We start from the raw sequence: 14,660 nt of genomic DNA on the forward strand, positions 1-14,660 counted from the left end.
AGAGAGGTCTTCTTGGTTGAATAAGCTTTGTGTACACAGTGATTGAACAGCATCTTGACACCTGGCAAGTCACACTTATAAATTTAAATTAAATAAATAAAACATTGATTTTCAGAATGAGAGGGTTGGTATCTTGGACAGGGATGACTGGACTAACCTCAATGGACTATAAACAGAGTTAGCTGTCAAAACCATAGAAAACCATTCCAGTTTTTCACATAAGTTTCAGATCTTTTGAGGTGCTGACAAGATATTCAGTATCCAAGCTGTGTAGTCTTGTCAAGCCTTATTTTTAACCTGAAATACAACTAAATGCAATAGAAATAGTGTAGATGGTTTATGTATATGACATTTGCTTAAAAATCAATCTTGTGATTTTTTTTCCCCCCATAACGGGGAGAACGTGGCTTTGAGGGTAATAAAGGTGAAGAAGGTGAAAAGGTAAATCACTTCATTAGTGCAGTTTTTTGTGGCTAAATGTTTTCAACCTATGATACTTGAGAGAACTTCTGTCCTCACATAGGGCCTAGTTCTGAAGTCCTTAGCTCTTTCACAGACAAAGGTCTATTTTCTGCTATGGTAGAATAAGTACTTAACAATATGGTTCATATTAATTAGACATAATAAAATATTTTCAGTGTTCCCAGCCTGTTGTGTTAGGATGTGTATATGTAGATAAGATTTTATGTTAATCCTACAGTGTCTAGCATGACAAAAATACTTGGTAAAGCTTCAAGTTACAGGGTGCTAACATGATTGTATTCCTTACTTCCATGGTAACTGCAGCTTTTTATTTACATAGCATGTCCTACTTGGTGAGAATACAAATAATTAGTTTGGAGATATATTTTAATTACAAATCTATTTGCAAATGTGTAAAATTATGTAATTACTATGGAGGAGTGTGCAAAAATCAACATTTACTATATTATCTCTTCTATGTGACGTCTATTGATGTAAACTGACTTTTTAATGGAGATCACTGTATGTAGTTACATAACATTTAGCAGGTGACAAATTTTACTCTTTTATATCCAACTGATACTGAAATCATTGGGGGACAACCAATGGCAGAATTGACTTTCTGAAGTCTTACCAGTGTAACTGAGGTAAAAATTTAGTCCACTATATCCAAGACTTAAACCTGCCTGCCTTTTTTGAATTCCCATTGCAGAATCCCAGCTTGGGTTTACTTACATATGTGGATTTGATTTACACCTCTCTTGCTCTTCCACTGCAGAATTTGACTCACTGTGTGAGAGAAGTACTGAACGTGTGGTTATAGGCTACATTTTTTCCTATTAATAATATATTTGTTACATCAGTCACTCTTAACCAAAGTATACTATCATATTCAAATCCCAACACCAGAAACCCATAATAGAACACAAGTACAGTAGCTTGTTCCTCAAAGTGTAGCCCCTTGAAAATTCTCCTGTGGATCTACTTAGACATACAACTGGCACAAAAAACTCCCAAGGAATGTGGATTCCCTGACAAAGAACCACATGCCCTGCACCAGGAGACAACATGAGCAAAACTTTCAGAAGATGGTTATGTTCCCATCTTAGATAACCTGTGGTCAGAAACAGTGCAGCAACACCTATGTTAACCCAAGGAACTAAACTCCTTAACATCCTGTGGAAAGATGGTCCAATGGTTGGAACACTACCTGGGCCACTGAAAACCTGGATGGAAGTCTTGTTCTGTCATGGACATCTTATGTTGCCTTTGGCAAGTTACTTAGAGTGGGACCTACAAAAGTTCTTAAGTACCTGACTCCTGTTTTTAGGCACCACTGCTATCCACAGAACTTCTGCTTAGCTGCCATTGAACCCATAGGCGCCTTGCTTAGTGCTTAAGTTTTTGCTGTAAAAGTTCCCTCAGTGCTTATGTTTCTACCTCTGAGCATGTACACTGCTACCTCACCCTAGACCACCAGGCACCTATCTCCCACTTGAGCCCCAGAGCAATTCATGAACCAGGAGAAAGATGGTTGTCAGAGGCCACCTAACTCCACAGAAAAGAGCTAGGGAGGGTGAAGGGTGGGAAGCTCGAGGCAGACCTTCCTTATAACCTTCAGCCTTGTGGTTAGGGTACTCACCTGGGGAGTCCCACCTGCTGTCTGAGGAGAAGGGATTTGAATAGAGATCGGCCATCTCTCAAGTGAGTGCTTTACCCATTGCTTATGGGATATTTTGATGTGGGGCTCCCTCAATCTCTCCTATTTAGGTAGTTCTGCTTTAATTAAATGATTGGATAATTGAATATTATTTGGGTCAGAGAAAAAATTAGCATGACTCTATAGCCTGGTGGTTAGAACATTCACCTGAGTGGTGGCAGATTCCTGTTCAGTCTCTTCTCCTCATCAGGCAGAGACGGGACTTGAAAACTAGGACTCTCCCACATCTCAGGGGAGTACTGCGAGCACAAGGTTTAAGTGATATCTTTCTCCTCTCCCTTCCTCCTCCCACCCCCTAGCCATTTTGTGGGGAATGTGCCTATTGGATCTGGCCCTGCACGTGATTTAGGCAGACAAATGCCTATCTTTCCCTGATTTGTGAATCACAAGCAGAGATAGGTGCCTCCCTGCAGCCCAGACTTCAGGATCTACCTCTGAAAGAGGAGCAGGGCTTAGTACACACCCTAGTTGTTGTGGTTTCCCATTGGCTAACTTAGGCAGCTTCCTGTCATGCTGGCTTTGTGGATGACATTCTAAGCTACCTATCTCACTCCATTCATGGTATAGGGAGTGTAGGTGCCTAACTCAGGCTTTTTGGATTGTAGTGGTGTTACTGTGTTTTTTCTAGGCACATGAAAGTTAGGTGTTGTGATGCTCAACGTGGCAAAGGCTAAGTCCCTTTTGTGGGTCTAGGCCTTAGTCTCTCTCTGCCTCCTTCCTCATCTGCAAAAGGGGGATAATAGTACTTCCCTAACTCACAAGTATGTTTGTGGGAATAAATGCATTGAAGATTGTGTGGGGCTCTGGTACTGTGGTTATGAGGGACATATAAGTACCTAACATGGCCCAATTTAAAATCATGTTGGAGGAAGACAATGGAGGATATAGCTCCTGAGCTATGGAAAGTACAAACTACTTATGAGCTATGCTCTTTTTAAGGGCTGGGGTGTAACCAGCTACCATACCTCTTCAAAAGTACCAGTCAATTTTCCCCTGTTAATGCTTTAAAAGAAAATGTGTTATAGATTAGGAAAATTTTTAGTCACATTTAAAGTTGTTTGTTTAGGAACAGAGAGAGAGAGAGGGATGTTGTATTGTCCAGTAATGGTAATAAATAACAGAAGTTACAATCAACATCTGTAATCATTAAAAATTGTTGTTTAAGATGATTCAATCTGTTTTCTGAAATATGATTTGTTGACGTTAAGATTTTTTTCTAACTCTACAGAGAGTTCTCAGTTATTTCATTATGTTTCCCATTCTTCTGCTCTGAAGTGCTTATTGACTTATAAGTATTTCCCTTGCAGCTGTGCCATGATCTCCTTGAGTCTTTTGGATATAGAGACATGATTCCAGCTGCTGCTGCCACTCTTTATTCAGCTTCCCTTTATTTTAAGGTGACCATTTTAAAAACATGGACTCCCTGATAGTAACAGTTCTTTGTTGTGAAAACTGAGTCAGCAAGTCTAAATTTGCCACTTTAGACATTAATTAATAAGAACCAGTAGTTGTTCAATTTATTCCCTGTTTAAATGCTGACGGTGTGCTTGGCTCTAAACAAAATGCAGAAGGCATGTTTTGTACTTAAGGGAAGTTACAGCATACGTAGATGGTAGTTGGAGAATGTTTGTTTGACTATGGAGAAGTTTTCCAAAGGAAATAAAGAACTCTTACCTTGAGCAATTTAAAACTAGATTGGGCAAAGCACAGAGAGTGAGTGTAAGCAATAATTTATACTGATTGAGGTGGATTGGGTTATTTTTTCCACCTTCAATTTCTATTATTCTTCTGAGGGCTACTGACATAGTGCTCTTTCTCTGGCTAACAGGGCAAATGGACATTGTCTCCTTCCAGTATCCTAAGCCTCAGTACATGACTTGCAATTCACCTGAGATCAATCACTGGTAGGCAAAAGATTCCTGAACCTGTGGGGTGTGGTGTTTTTGTATATCACACAACACTGCTCTGATTGCGTTGGATCTGATTTCTAACAGACGCCAAGTGCCAAGTAGTCAGAGCAGGTTAAACATCCTGCATTTATCGTAGGTCTAGCTACCCAAAAGGTAACATTATGGTTTATGGACCACTGATTTTTAAACAATTTGTATTATGTATATGCCATATACAACACAAATAAAGACACAGTCCTTACCCAAAGAAGCTCACAATCTCAATAAAGGACAGCACACACTGTGAGACCAGAGTGTGGTGATAACTTAGAGCTTTCTTGCTCATAAACAAATGGGGGTGAATTGTAATAGTATTATATTAATGTAGTTAGAATTTGAGGGCTGAAAAGAAGAAATGGGATTTCCAGTGGATTTGAAATGAAGAAAGATAAGTGGTTAGTACACTGGAAAAGAATGTAATTTCAGGGCCTCTTGATAGTATGTAAGAAAATATGAAGGTGAGAAGGACAAGAACAATTTGTAACTAGCATATCCTATTTTCTTTATTTATTTTATTTTCTAGAAACTTATCCCTTAACATATGAGTCCTGCTTTAAGAACAATGAATAGTAAATTATTGAACCTCCATCCGGAATTATTTGTATTTGTAAATAGTAGTGTTTTCTGTATTCTTCTAAAAATTGGACTTTTCTCCCAAATTTATGATCTATTGAACTTTGACTTTCATAGCAAACTTATTGACTTTCAGGTCTTGAAAATCCAAAAATATCAAGTGGGCAGCAAACAGTAAATATCATTTCATTGTTGTGGATAGAAGCAACTACCCAGTTTTTTGGGGTTTCATCTCCTATTGTAACAGTCACGTGTTGTTTGATTCTCTTTTTTTTTATTTACATGACAATGAAAAATGTAAAGAGAAGAGTTTCTTTCCTTCCCAGTGCCTGCCCAAACCTTATGTACTGAACTGGTTCAGTCTCTTCAGAGCTACATCTGGTGATTTGTGGGGATAAGGGACAAAGTGGCTTTCTAAAACAAAAACTGAGATGTTCTATCATTAATCATTTTCTTTTCAAAGCAAATGAATATTAAGCACAGTAAAGCTGAATTAATTTCCCATTACTCCAGTGCTGCTATTCTGCAGCTTTATAAATGTATTAACACCTGTGACTCATGGCTTATAGTCATGAGGTGTAAATGCCATGGTAATACGTGTAATGGCTTACTTGCTACACAACATTAGGTTGAGGGTGTTTTTTATTAAATACTTGTAAGTAGCAAGTAGGTTTGAAATTGCAGTGTTGCTAAATTAAAATAATGGTAATGCTGAAAAATTAATTTTACTACTGCAGAAATCACTGTCACATCTGGATTTATCACATAAAATTAAATGTCAATTCAGACAATATGGCGTGTGTTTTTATACTGTTTAAAACTGCACCTGTGACTTTTAGCAAATATGACACCACTATTCTTTATATTACAGTGTGAGAATTAACTAAATTTTACACTTCATTTATGCTGACTACGCAAGTCTGTAAAGATGAACATTTAAAACTGACCCAGTCTTCAATCTCTAAATTTATCAGGCATGAACTTGTTGGCCTTGATTCTTTGTTGGTCCAATCTCTGCTTGGGCACAATGAGAGTGGGAGCTAACAGGAAGCCCAATACACTCCTACTATTCTCAGTGGCGTGATCCTGCTCAAATTAAAGATATGGGGTGGAAAGGGGCAGCTTTAATTTACACTTAGTAGAAGATCCATCAGAAATGGATCAAGTATAGTAAAGCCTTATTCTGTCATGCTCCTTCTCCTCCTGTTCCCAGCCCCTGCTCCCCTTTACACTGTAGAGTGGAGCCAAGAGAGAGCTGGGCCAGGAAGATGCAGAGAAGTGCAAATGTCTGGTTATTTTAAATTTACTTCATGTTGTGTAAATGGTGCAAAGTGAACTTGGCAGGCTGCAGAATCCAGCCTGTGGCAGCCACATAAACTGTACATCTAAGAGGAATGGACTGATCTCATGTACAAGGATACCATGTATGGAAGTAAGTTGTTCTTCAATATTCTGCGCTGTTTGTTCCCTTCTGTGCAAACAGTGTAATCCAAAGAAAGACACATTTCATGAAACTAGAAGGTCAGAGCTGTCATTTCAATTCCTCTAATACTATTGCTATGGGCATCGTTATCAGTACTGGAGATTGTTGGCTTTATGAGCAGTGCAAGTATTATTCTTTAACATACAGTGAACCTGTCAGCACCACAATGAAGCCGTAGATCAGCCTGTAAACTCACTTTGTTGTCATGCCATTGAGCCAAATAGTGTGTAAAAGTTACATTATCACTTCAGTTTATTTCTTATAGGATTAGTCTGAAGAAGAGTGAGACAATTTTGTTCTTTCAAGATACTTTATTTTAACATCTACTTGATATAATCCTACTTTAAAGCATAAATGACAAGAAGTTCGGTCTCATTCACCTTGTAAAACCATCATACAAGAAGGCTTTTAAAAAGTTTCAAAATAGTTTTTTAAAATATTTTAAGGTTCTTAATATGTAGGATCAAAGTAAGTACTAGAAAACAAATTCTAAACTCGTCTGTGGGAAATTTTTCATAAAATCTTTGCAATTTCTGATTTAAAAACTGGGGAAATATTGATTTCTTGGCCTAGAAATTAATCCTATAATAAAAGATCCTGTACAGATTTTTTTTAAAATGCTGCACATTAATAGTTCCTATGGTACCTTTTTCACTGACCAAAATTTTAGCTAACTACTCCCTTAGTGCCATCCCTAGATTATCTTCCAAACCATGCTCTCTTTCTCAAGCCATAGTTTTATAATGGCTACTTGGCAGTACTCCCTCCTGCCTGGGAAAGGATATGGGGCAATTTGAACTTAATTAGACTGTAACTACATCAAAAAAGTTTATTTTCTAGTTATTTTTGTAGAATAAACTAAGACAGAGGAGTGAAATGCAAATATCTTTCCCCAAATCTTCCATTTTTATATTCTATAAGTTAACATTTTTTCTAATGTACATGAAAATTAGAAATAAAAGAAAAAATAGGGGCAGATCCTCACCGTTTGGAAAGTGTCATTGCTCTACTGACTTCAATAGAGCTATCATAACTGGACAATCTGAGGATCTGCCTGTCATGGTATCTTTCCCCACTCTGAACCTTAGAGTCCAAAAGTTGGGGTACCAGCATGAATTCCTCTAAGCTTAATTACCAACTTAGATCTGATAAGCTGCCACCAATCAGGAATTCCAGTGCCTGATACACTCTGGTCCCCCCAAAACCTGGGGACCCCCAAGACCCAGACCCCCTGGATCTTAACACAGGGAAAGTAAATCCTTTTCCTCACCGTTGCCTTTCCCAGCTTTCCCCTCCCTGGGTTACCCTGGAAGATTATTGTGAGTCAAACTCCTTGAATCACAACACAGAGAAATTAGGTCTCCTGGAGAGATAGATTCATGCTCCGTGAATCTAAAACAAAGGGATTCCACCCTTCCCCTCCCTTCTCCTTCCCTGTTAAGTACAGACTCGATTCCCTTAAGCCTCAACAAGGGGGAAAAATCAGACAGGTCTTAAAAGCAAAACTTTTAATAAAAAGAAAGAAAAAAGTAAAAGGTGTCTCTGTACTTTAGATGGTAAAAGTTACAGGGTCTGTCAGCTTATAGAAACTGGAGAAAAAGCCTCCTCCAGCAGAAATACAATTTAAAATACTTCCAGCCAAATACACATTAGACCGCTACCAGCCAGATACACATTTGCAAATAAAGAAAACCAATTAAAAAAGACTAAACCGCCTTTCTACTTGCGCTTACTACTTGAATAGAAAATTAGAGCCTGTAAGTACATGTGGTTACTCTCAGAACCCAGAGAGAACAAAGCCAAACCCAAAAAACACAAACAAAGGCTTCCCTCCACTGAGATTTGAAAGTATCTTGTCTCCTGATTGGTCCCCTGGTCAGGTGTTTGGTTCCCTGTTTGTTAACCCTTTACAGGTTCAAGAGACATTAACCCTTAACTATCTGTTTATGACACTGCCCCTCTGTCTTAAAGATGCCTATTTTTCTATGAGGAAAATCTTCTTACATCAAAAGCTTTAAAAATGAAATATCCCTCACCTTGAACCTTTTCTTCCAGTCAGTATCCTAACTTAAAAATATTCCTTGCTGGAAAGAATTCATTGTGTTTCTTTGGTTAAAAATCCATTTGCCCCAAGTTAGATTCTGTTTTTAGTCACTGAGACTTGCACAAATGTGAGAGAGACTGTATACATAAAGAAATAACAAGGTGAATAAACAGAAGATGAAGCCTCTTTCTGGTTAGGCATTTGTCACAATGCAATTCAGTATTTGGTGATTGCCATTCCTCTTCTCTACCAATGTACCCTTTAACTGGCTTTACTGGTCAAACACATGATGTTAAAAACATGGCAGGATGCACTATTAAAATTCATATGGAAACTTGAAAGTCAAAGTGTGCATTCTAAAGGTCTGCACAGACCTACAATGAGGGGTGGGCTGGCTTTCCCTCATATAGTTTATTTTTATGCATCACAATTAAAAAATGTGATCAGTTGTGTTAACTATAAATCATACACATGGTTGGTAAAACTCAAACAAGGCTGGAGCCCATATATAGCTACTTGTAGCAGTTGTTGGGTTTCAAAGAAATTTGTCACAAAAAAATTTTAACAAAAAATTCATCTATTCTAGACCTCCTTAGCAGCTTTGGACAATTTTTTTTAAATTCCTGCTGCAAAGGACTTCTCCCTTAGTTACTTTAATTATTGATCAGGAATTTATCCCCAGGAAATATCAAAGTAACTATTCACTGTGAGAGCTAAGGTTATTCAATTTGTACAGCTGTTCCTGGGTCCTGATTTGAAATCATACCAAGAGACATGTAATAATGTAAATAATATAAAGATCCCGTATTTTCAATATGTAGAAGTCAAACATTTTATTGTCAAATTTGGATACATAATAGCTCTATTTGGACCTTTAAGCACAATTGAAGATTTCACCCAGAAGTGATTTGGACCAAAATGTTTTATTTCTAAGATATTTTGATTGATTGAAAAAAGTGGGTAGGAAAACAACCCAGATGAAAGGTGGGAGACGGATTTGGACAAAGGAATTGATTTAGCTAAATGGGTCTCTGTATGGAAAAGGGCATGTACGTCAGTGTTTCTCAAACTTTTGAAAGATGCGCAATTAAGAAAAATGAGATTTTCCTAGTTCTAGTTCCTATCTCTTTACTTGGACATAACAGAATAGCATGTTACAGAAAACTAGAGGCCAACATATGAAATGAGTGGTCTTCCAGTTACAGGTAGTAACAGGTAGTTCTGTTCCACTCAGTCTGACAAACTGCAATAAATATACTGTACTCTGTTCAATATATTCCATATGAGTAAAATATCAGGGTGTGGCCGTGGTCCTGAGTGAGCAGGTTGGGATGCAGAGGAAGAGATATGGGAGGAAGAGCCAACAGAGCAAGGAGCAACACTGAGAACCAACACTGTCTTGGCCACACTGGAGCAATGAGAATGAGCTTGGCCCAATCCACCTAGAGCTTGAGGATTACCTGCCGAATGATCAGAATGGGGATGTAGGCATATAGAAGGGCTGACTTCCAGCTGCAGTGGAAGGTGTTGGAGATGGAGCCTATGCCGAGATCCCCTGGAGAGCAGAATAGTTGACACTTCCCGTTTTCTCTCCTTGCACACTGGTGAATCACAGGGATGCCCTGGGTTGTGAAGACAACCTGGAGAACACTCTCCTTCAGTGACCATTCATGGCTTATGGAGAAAACCCTGCAGAGGTGGTCAGCAAGGTGATTTTGCACCCCCAAAAATGGACTGCTACTGAGTGAGTGATGTCTTCTTCGGTGCAAAATTGCCATAGGTTGATTGCCTCCAGCAGAGTAACTTAGAATGTACCCCTCCTCCGAACTTGTTCACACAGTACTTTGCAGTGGAATTCTTAGTGCGTATGTGAAATACTGCATGCCTGATGAGGTCTCAGAATGCATAATATGTATAGTGCGTGTCCTGAAGTTCCAATACATTGATGTGTAGTGAGGCTTCCTGTTCCAACCGCAGGCTCTTCAACCTCAATGCATCCCTCCAGCCCAGAAGGGAAGTGTCAGTAACCACTGACTGGTTGGAGAGAGCCAAGTGAAGGGAATTCTTGGCACACATTGTGTGGGGACTTCCACCAGAGTGGGGAATCTAGGACTGGTGGAGGAAGGTGAACCAACCTGTCCAGAGAATGCAGGGCAGTAAACCATTCTGAACTACATCTGAAGGGGGTGAAGGCACACCTGGTGAACTGAACCAACTAAGGGCAAACGGACATGTGGCCCAGACACACACAGACTTGTGGATGGCTGGGATTGCAGACTGAGGTGGAGCTGTTGAATTGCCTGGAAGCGGTTGGTTGGCAGGAACGCTCTCAATCTCGTGGAGTCTAAATCAACTAAATTTTTTGAGTGGGAGCCAAGACTGACTTTGCAGTGTTTGAGAGGATTACAGACAGTCAAGCAAATGCAATACATTATCAATGTGGGTGAGAACCTCCTCTCCAACGCTCTCAATCTCGTGGAGTCTAAATCAACTAAATTTTTTGAGTGGGAGCCAAGACTGACTTTGCAGTGTTTGAGAGGATTACAGACAGTCAAGCAAATGCAATACATTATCAATGTGGGTGAGAACCTCCTCTCCACAGCTGCCTTCAGGAACCAGTCAGTCATTGAGATAAGGGAAAATGTGGATTCCCTTCTGTGACAGTGCCCCCCGTAAGGCTTTATGGAATAGGCTTATGAATGTATATGTGACATAACTGGAATATGTTTTAGGCTACATATGCTATGTAACATATCTATGTAAAGGTTATGATCTACTGAATGTATTTGTCATACTTATATGCATGTAACATTTTTGTATTCAAAGTTATGAATATTGGCTGTGTACTGGCTTGATTTTAACTAGCCTAGTAGAGCATTTGGTCACTTTCTTGAGAAAAGTGCAAATTAAGTGCCCAGTCAAAAACCACTTAAGCCAACAATGAACTTGAAGATTCCAATCCACATCCAAGCCTTCCCATATATGTGGCTTGGCTGGTAAAAACTGAGTAATGCATGGACATGTGGCTTGCCTATGTGACTCCAAAACTCCATCTTGGAGCTGGACTTTGCATAGGAGTGAGGAGGGGGTCTCCACCCACCAGAGAGAGTCTATTTAAACCCCTGGGAGACCCCTCCATTTTGTCTTCAGCTGGCTAAAGAGAGAGCCTCTCCACCCGCAAGGATACCTAAAAGGAACTGGACCAAAGGACAGTAACTACAGGGGGTGTGAGTGATTGCTGGACCCAGACTACAAGGAGACTAGTCTGTAAAAGGAAGCTTACTGGGTGAGGTTTTTTATCTGTATTCGGTTTCTTAGTTATAGACTTGCGTGTTCTATTTTATTTTGCTTGGTAATTCACTTTGTTCTCTGTTTCTACTTGGAACCACTTAAATCCTACTTTCTGTATTTAATAAAATCATTTTTACTTATTAATTAACCCAGAACATATATTAATACCTTAGGGGGAGGGGGGCAAACAGCTGTACATATCTCTCTATCAGTGTTAAAGAGGATGAACAATTTATGAGTTTACCCTGTATAAGCTTTAAAATGGATAAATTGGTTTATCTGAGGTTTGGACCTCATTAGGAGTTGTACATTTGATTGTTAAAGACAGGCACACTTTGGTAAGTTGCTTTCAGTTAAGCCTACAGCTGTTAGGGGACATGGTTCAGACCCTGGGTCTGGCTTTGCAGCAGGCTAGTGAGTCTGGCTCAAACCAGACAGGACACTGAAGTCCTAAACTGCCAGGGCAGGAAAACAGGCAGAAGTAATCTTGCACATCAGTTGGCAGCCCCAAGGGGGTTTCTGTGATCCAACCCATCACACCTTCCTCCTCAGACATTCCATGACCACTACCATGTATTTGGTGAAGACTCAAGGGACATAAAACAGGCTGAACAGGAGAATCATATACTGAAAGTAATCTCATACTGCAAAACGCAAAAATTTCCTGTGACATGGCAGAGTCGCCACATGAAAGTAAGCATCCTTGAGGTCAAGAGCAGCGCAACAGTCTTTTTGAGACAGCATGGGTGGAGGATAGCAATAGAGCGACCATGTGGAATCTCATGAACCTGATGAATTTGTTGAGGCCATGAAGGTTGAGAACAGGTCTCATCCCAGCCTTGGATTTCAGTATGAGGAAGTACCTGGAGTAAAAACTGTGGAAACAGTGTTCTGGCAGAAACTCCTCCACCACTCCCAACTTCAACAAAGAGCTGACCTGCTCAATGAGCAGTGTCTCATGAGGGGGGTCCTTGGAGAAAGACAGGGATGGAAGATGAGAATGAGGCATGGCGAGGAACTGGATTGTGTAGCCCCATCTGATAGTGACTCTGTAAAAGTGGGCCAGCCTGTCCCCAAGGGGATGGAGGAACGACAGGACCAATGTTCTGGACAAAGGTGTCAAAACAAGCACTTGGCCTGTGTTGAGGGAAGGCATGAGGACTGTCTGAAGCCTGAGCCCAACTGCTTCCTCTTGTGGGATCTATCCCTCTTTCTAGGATAGTCCCATTGTTTGGGAGGAAAAGGTTACATGAAGGAATGTGGAGGGAAATATTGTTGCTGCACCCCATAGTGGCATCTTTGCCCCGAGAGCATGTACCCCAACAATCTCAAGCAGTTCTGTGAGGAGGAAGACCACCAATGGCTGGGCTGTGGCTGACTCAAAGCCACAACCGGCAACCTGGCAGGTGATTTTGGCTTTGAGTAGAACAAAGAGCAGGATCTCCACGACCGAATAGTTTCCCACTGAGTACAAGGTCACTGATACGGGAAGTTATCAGTGGCCTTGGAGTTAGTGGGCAATGTAGGCCTGTATTGTTAGAGAATTAAGAATATATACCAATTGTATTTGCGTTTACCTCTATCTTTTTAGAAGTTTAACAATATGATCTAACTAGCTTGTAGATGCTAAACTCCTGTTCCTATCTATAATGTTGCATTACTATATTCTATTGATTCAGCGATCAAAAGGGGACATTAACATTAACTTCGGGACATGCACAATACATATTATGCGTTCTCAGACCTCATCAGGCATGCAGTATTTCACATACGCACTAAGAATTCCACTGTGAAGTACTGTGTGAACAAGTTCGGAGGAGGGGCACATTCTAAGTTACTCTGCTGGAGGCAATCAACCTATGGCAATTTTGCACCGAAGAAGACATCACTCACTCGGTAGCAGTCCATTTTTGGGGGCGCAAAATCACCTTGCTGACCACCTCTGCAGGGTTTTCTCCATAAGCCATGAATGGTCACTGAAGGAGAGTGTTCTCTAGGTTGTCTTCACAACCCAGGGCATCCCTGTGATTCACCAGTGTGCAAGGAGAGAAAACGGGAAGTGTCAACTATTCTGCTCTCCAGGGGATCTCGGCGTAGGCTCCATCTCCAACACCTTCCACTGCAGCTGGAAGTCAGCCCTTCTGTATGCCTACGTCCCCATTCTGATCATTCGGCAGGTAATCCTCAAGCTCTAGGTGGATTGGGCCAAGCTCATTCTCATTGCTCCAGTGTGGCCAAGACAGTGTTGGTTCTATGTTGCTCCTTGCTCTGTTGGCTCTTCCTCCCATATCTCTTCCTCTGCATCCCAACCTGCTCACTCAGGACCACAGCCGCACCCTGATATTTTACTCTTATGGAATATATTGAACAGAGTACAGTATATTACATTGCAGTTTGTCAGACTGAGTAGAACAGAACTACCTGTTACTACCTGTAACTGGAAGACCACTCATTTCATATGTTGGCCTCTAGTTTTCTGTAACATGCTATTCTGTTATGTCCAAGTAAAGAGATAGGAACTAGAACTAGGAAAACCTCCTTTTTCTTAATTGCACACCTTTCAAAAGAGAGCATTAGTATATGAATCCAGTAATGTGGAGAAAGTGTGAAAAACAGATGGTGGGGAGGATGAAAAAAGGAGTTGAGAATAGGTAAAGTGAAAAATAAATGCAGAGACACTAGTAGTAAAAGGAGCAAGGATGAGGGAGAGAGAAATGAATCAGGAAAAATAGATAAGGTGTGTATATACAGGGTACAAGTCATGCATTTTTGCCAGCCTGGCTCTCAGAGGCTGCGGGAGGTTCTTCTATCCACATTACCTAGCATCAGCTTCCCTTTAGCTAGGAAAACATTTTTGAATGGTGAATTAACACTTGGGACAAAAGCATGGGTTTAAAATTCAGGAAGAAAAGCTAATGAACTCTAATTAGGTTTGAGGAAACCATCAAATAGTTTGCAAGGTTCTCAAACCTCTAATTCCATCTTCCTAATGCAAGCCATGGCCCTGGTCCTGCATCATGATGTGCTAATGCAGACTCCAGAGCACTTGTAGAGAGATCTGTTGTCCTCAATGCTACTCTGCACTTGCACAATTTTATATACTAGTGGATCTCAAGGCAGTAGCAAAATACAGCTATA

The 14,660-nt window shown here is 40.3% G+C and overlaps 1 protein-coding gene across 1 annotated transcript in view; it reads left to right on the forward strand.

The window, feature by feature from the left end:
- Positions 1–14,660, forward strand: part of COL19A1 (collagen type XIX alpha 1 chain) — a 237,489-nt gene that overhangs the window by 82,466 nt on the left and 140,363 nt on the right. Inside the window, exon 8 of the mRNA XM_030558321.1 lies at positions 397–441. Coding sequence (XP_030414181.1) covers positions 397–441 — 45 coding nt within the window. The remainder of the gene's footprint in view (positions 1–396; positions 442–14,660) is intronic.

Source organism: Gopherus evgoodei, chromosome 3, assembly GCF_007399415.2.
Source record: "Gopherus evgoodei ecotype Sinaloan lineage chromosome 3, rGopEvg1_v1.p, whole genome shotgun sequence".
Taxonomy (NCBI): domain Eukaryota; kingdom Metazoa; phylum Chordata; order Testudines; family Testudinidae; genus Gopherus; species Gopherus evgoodei.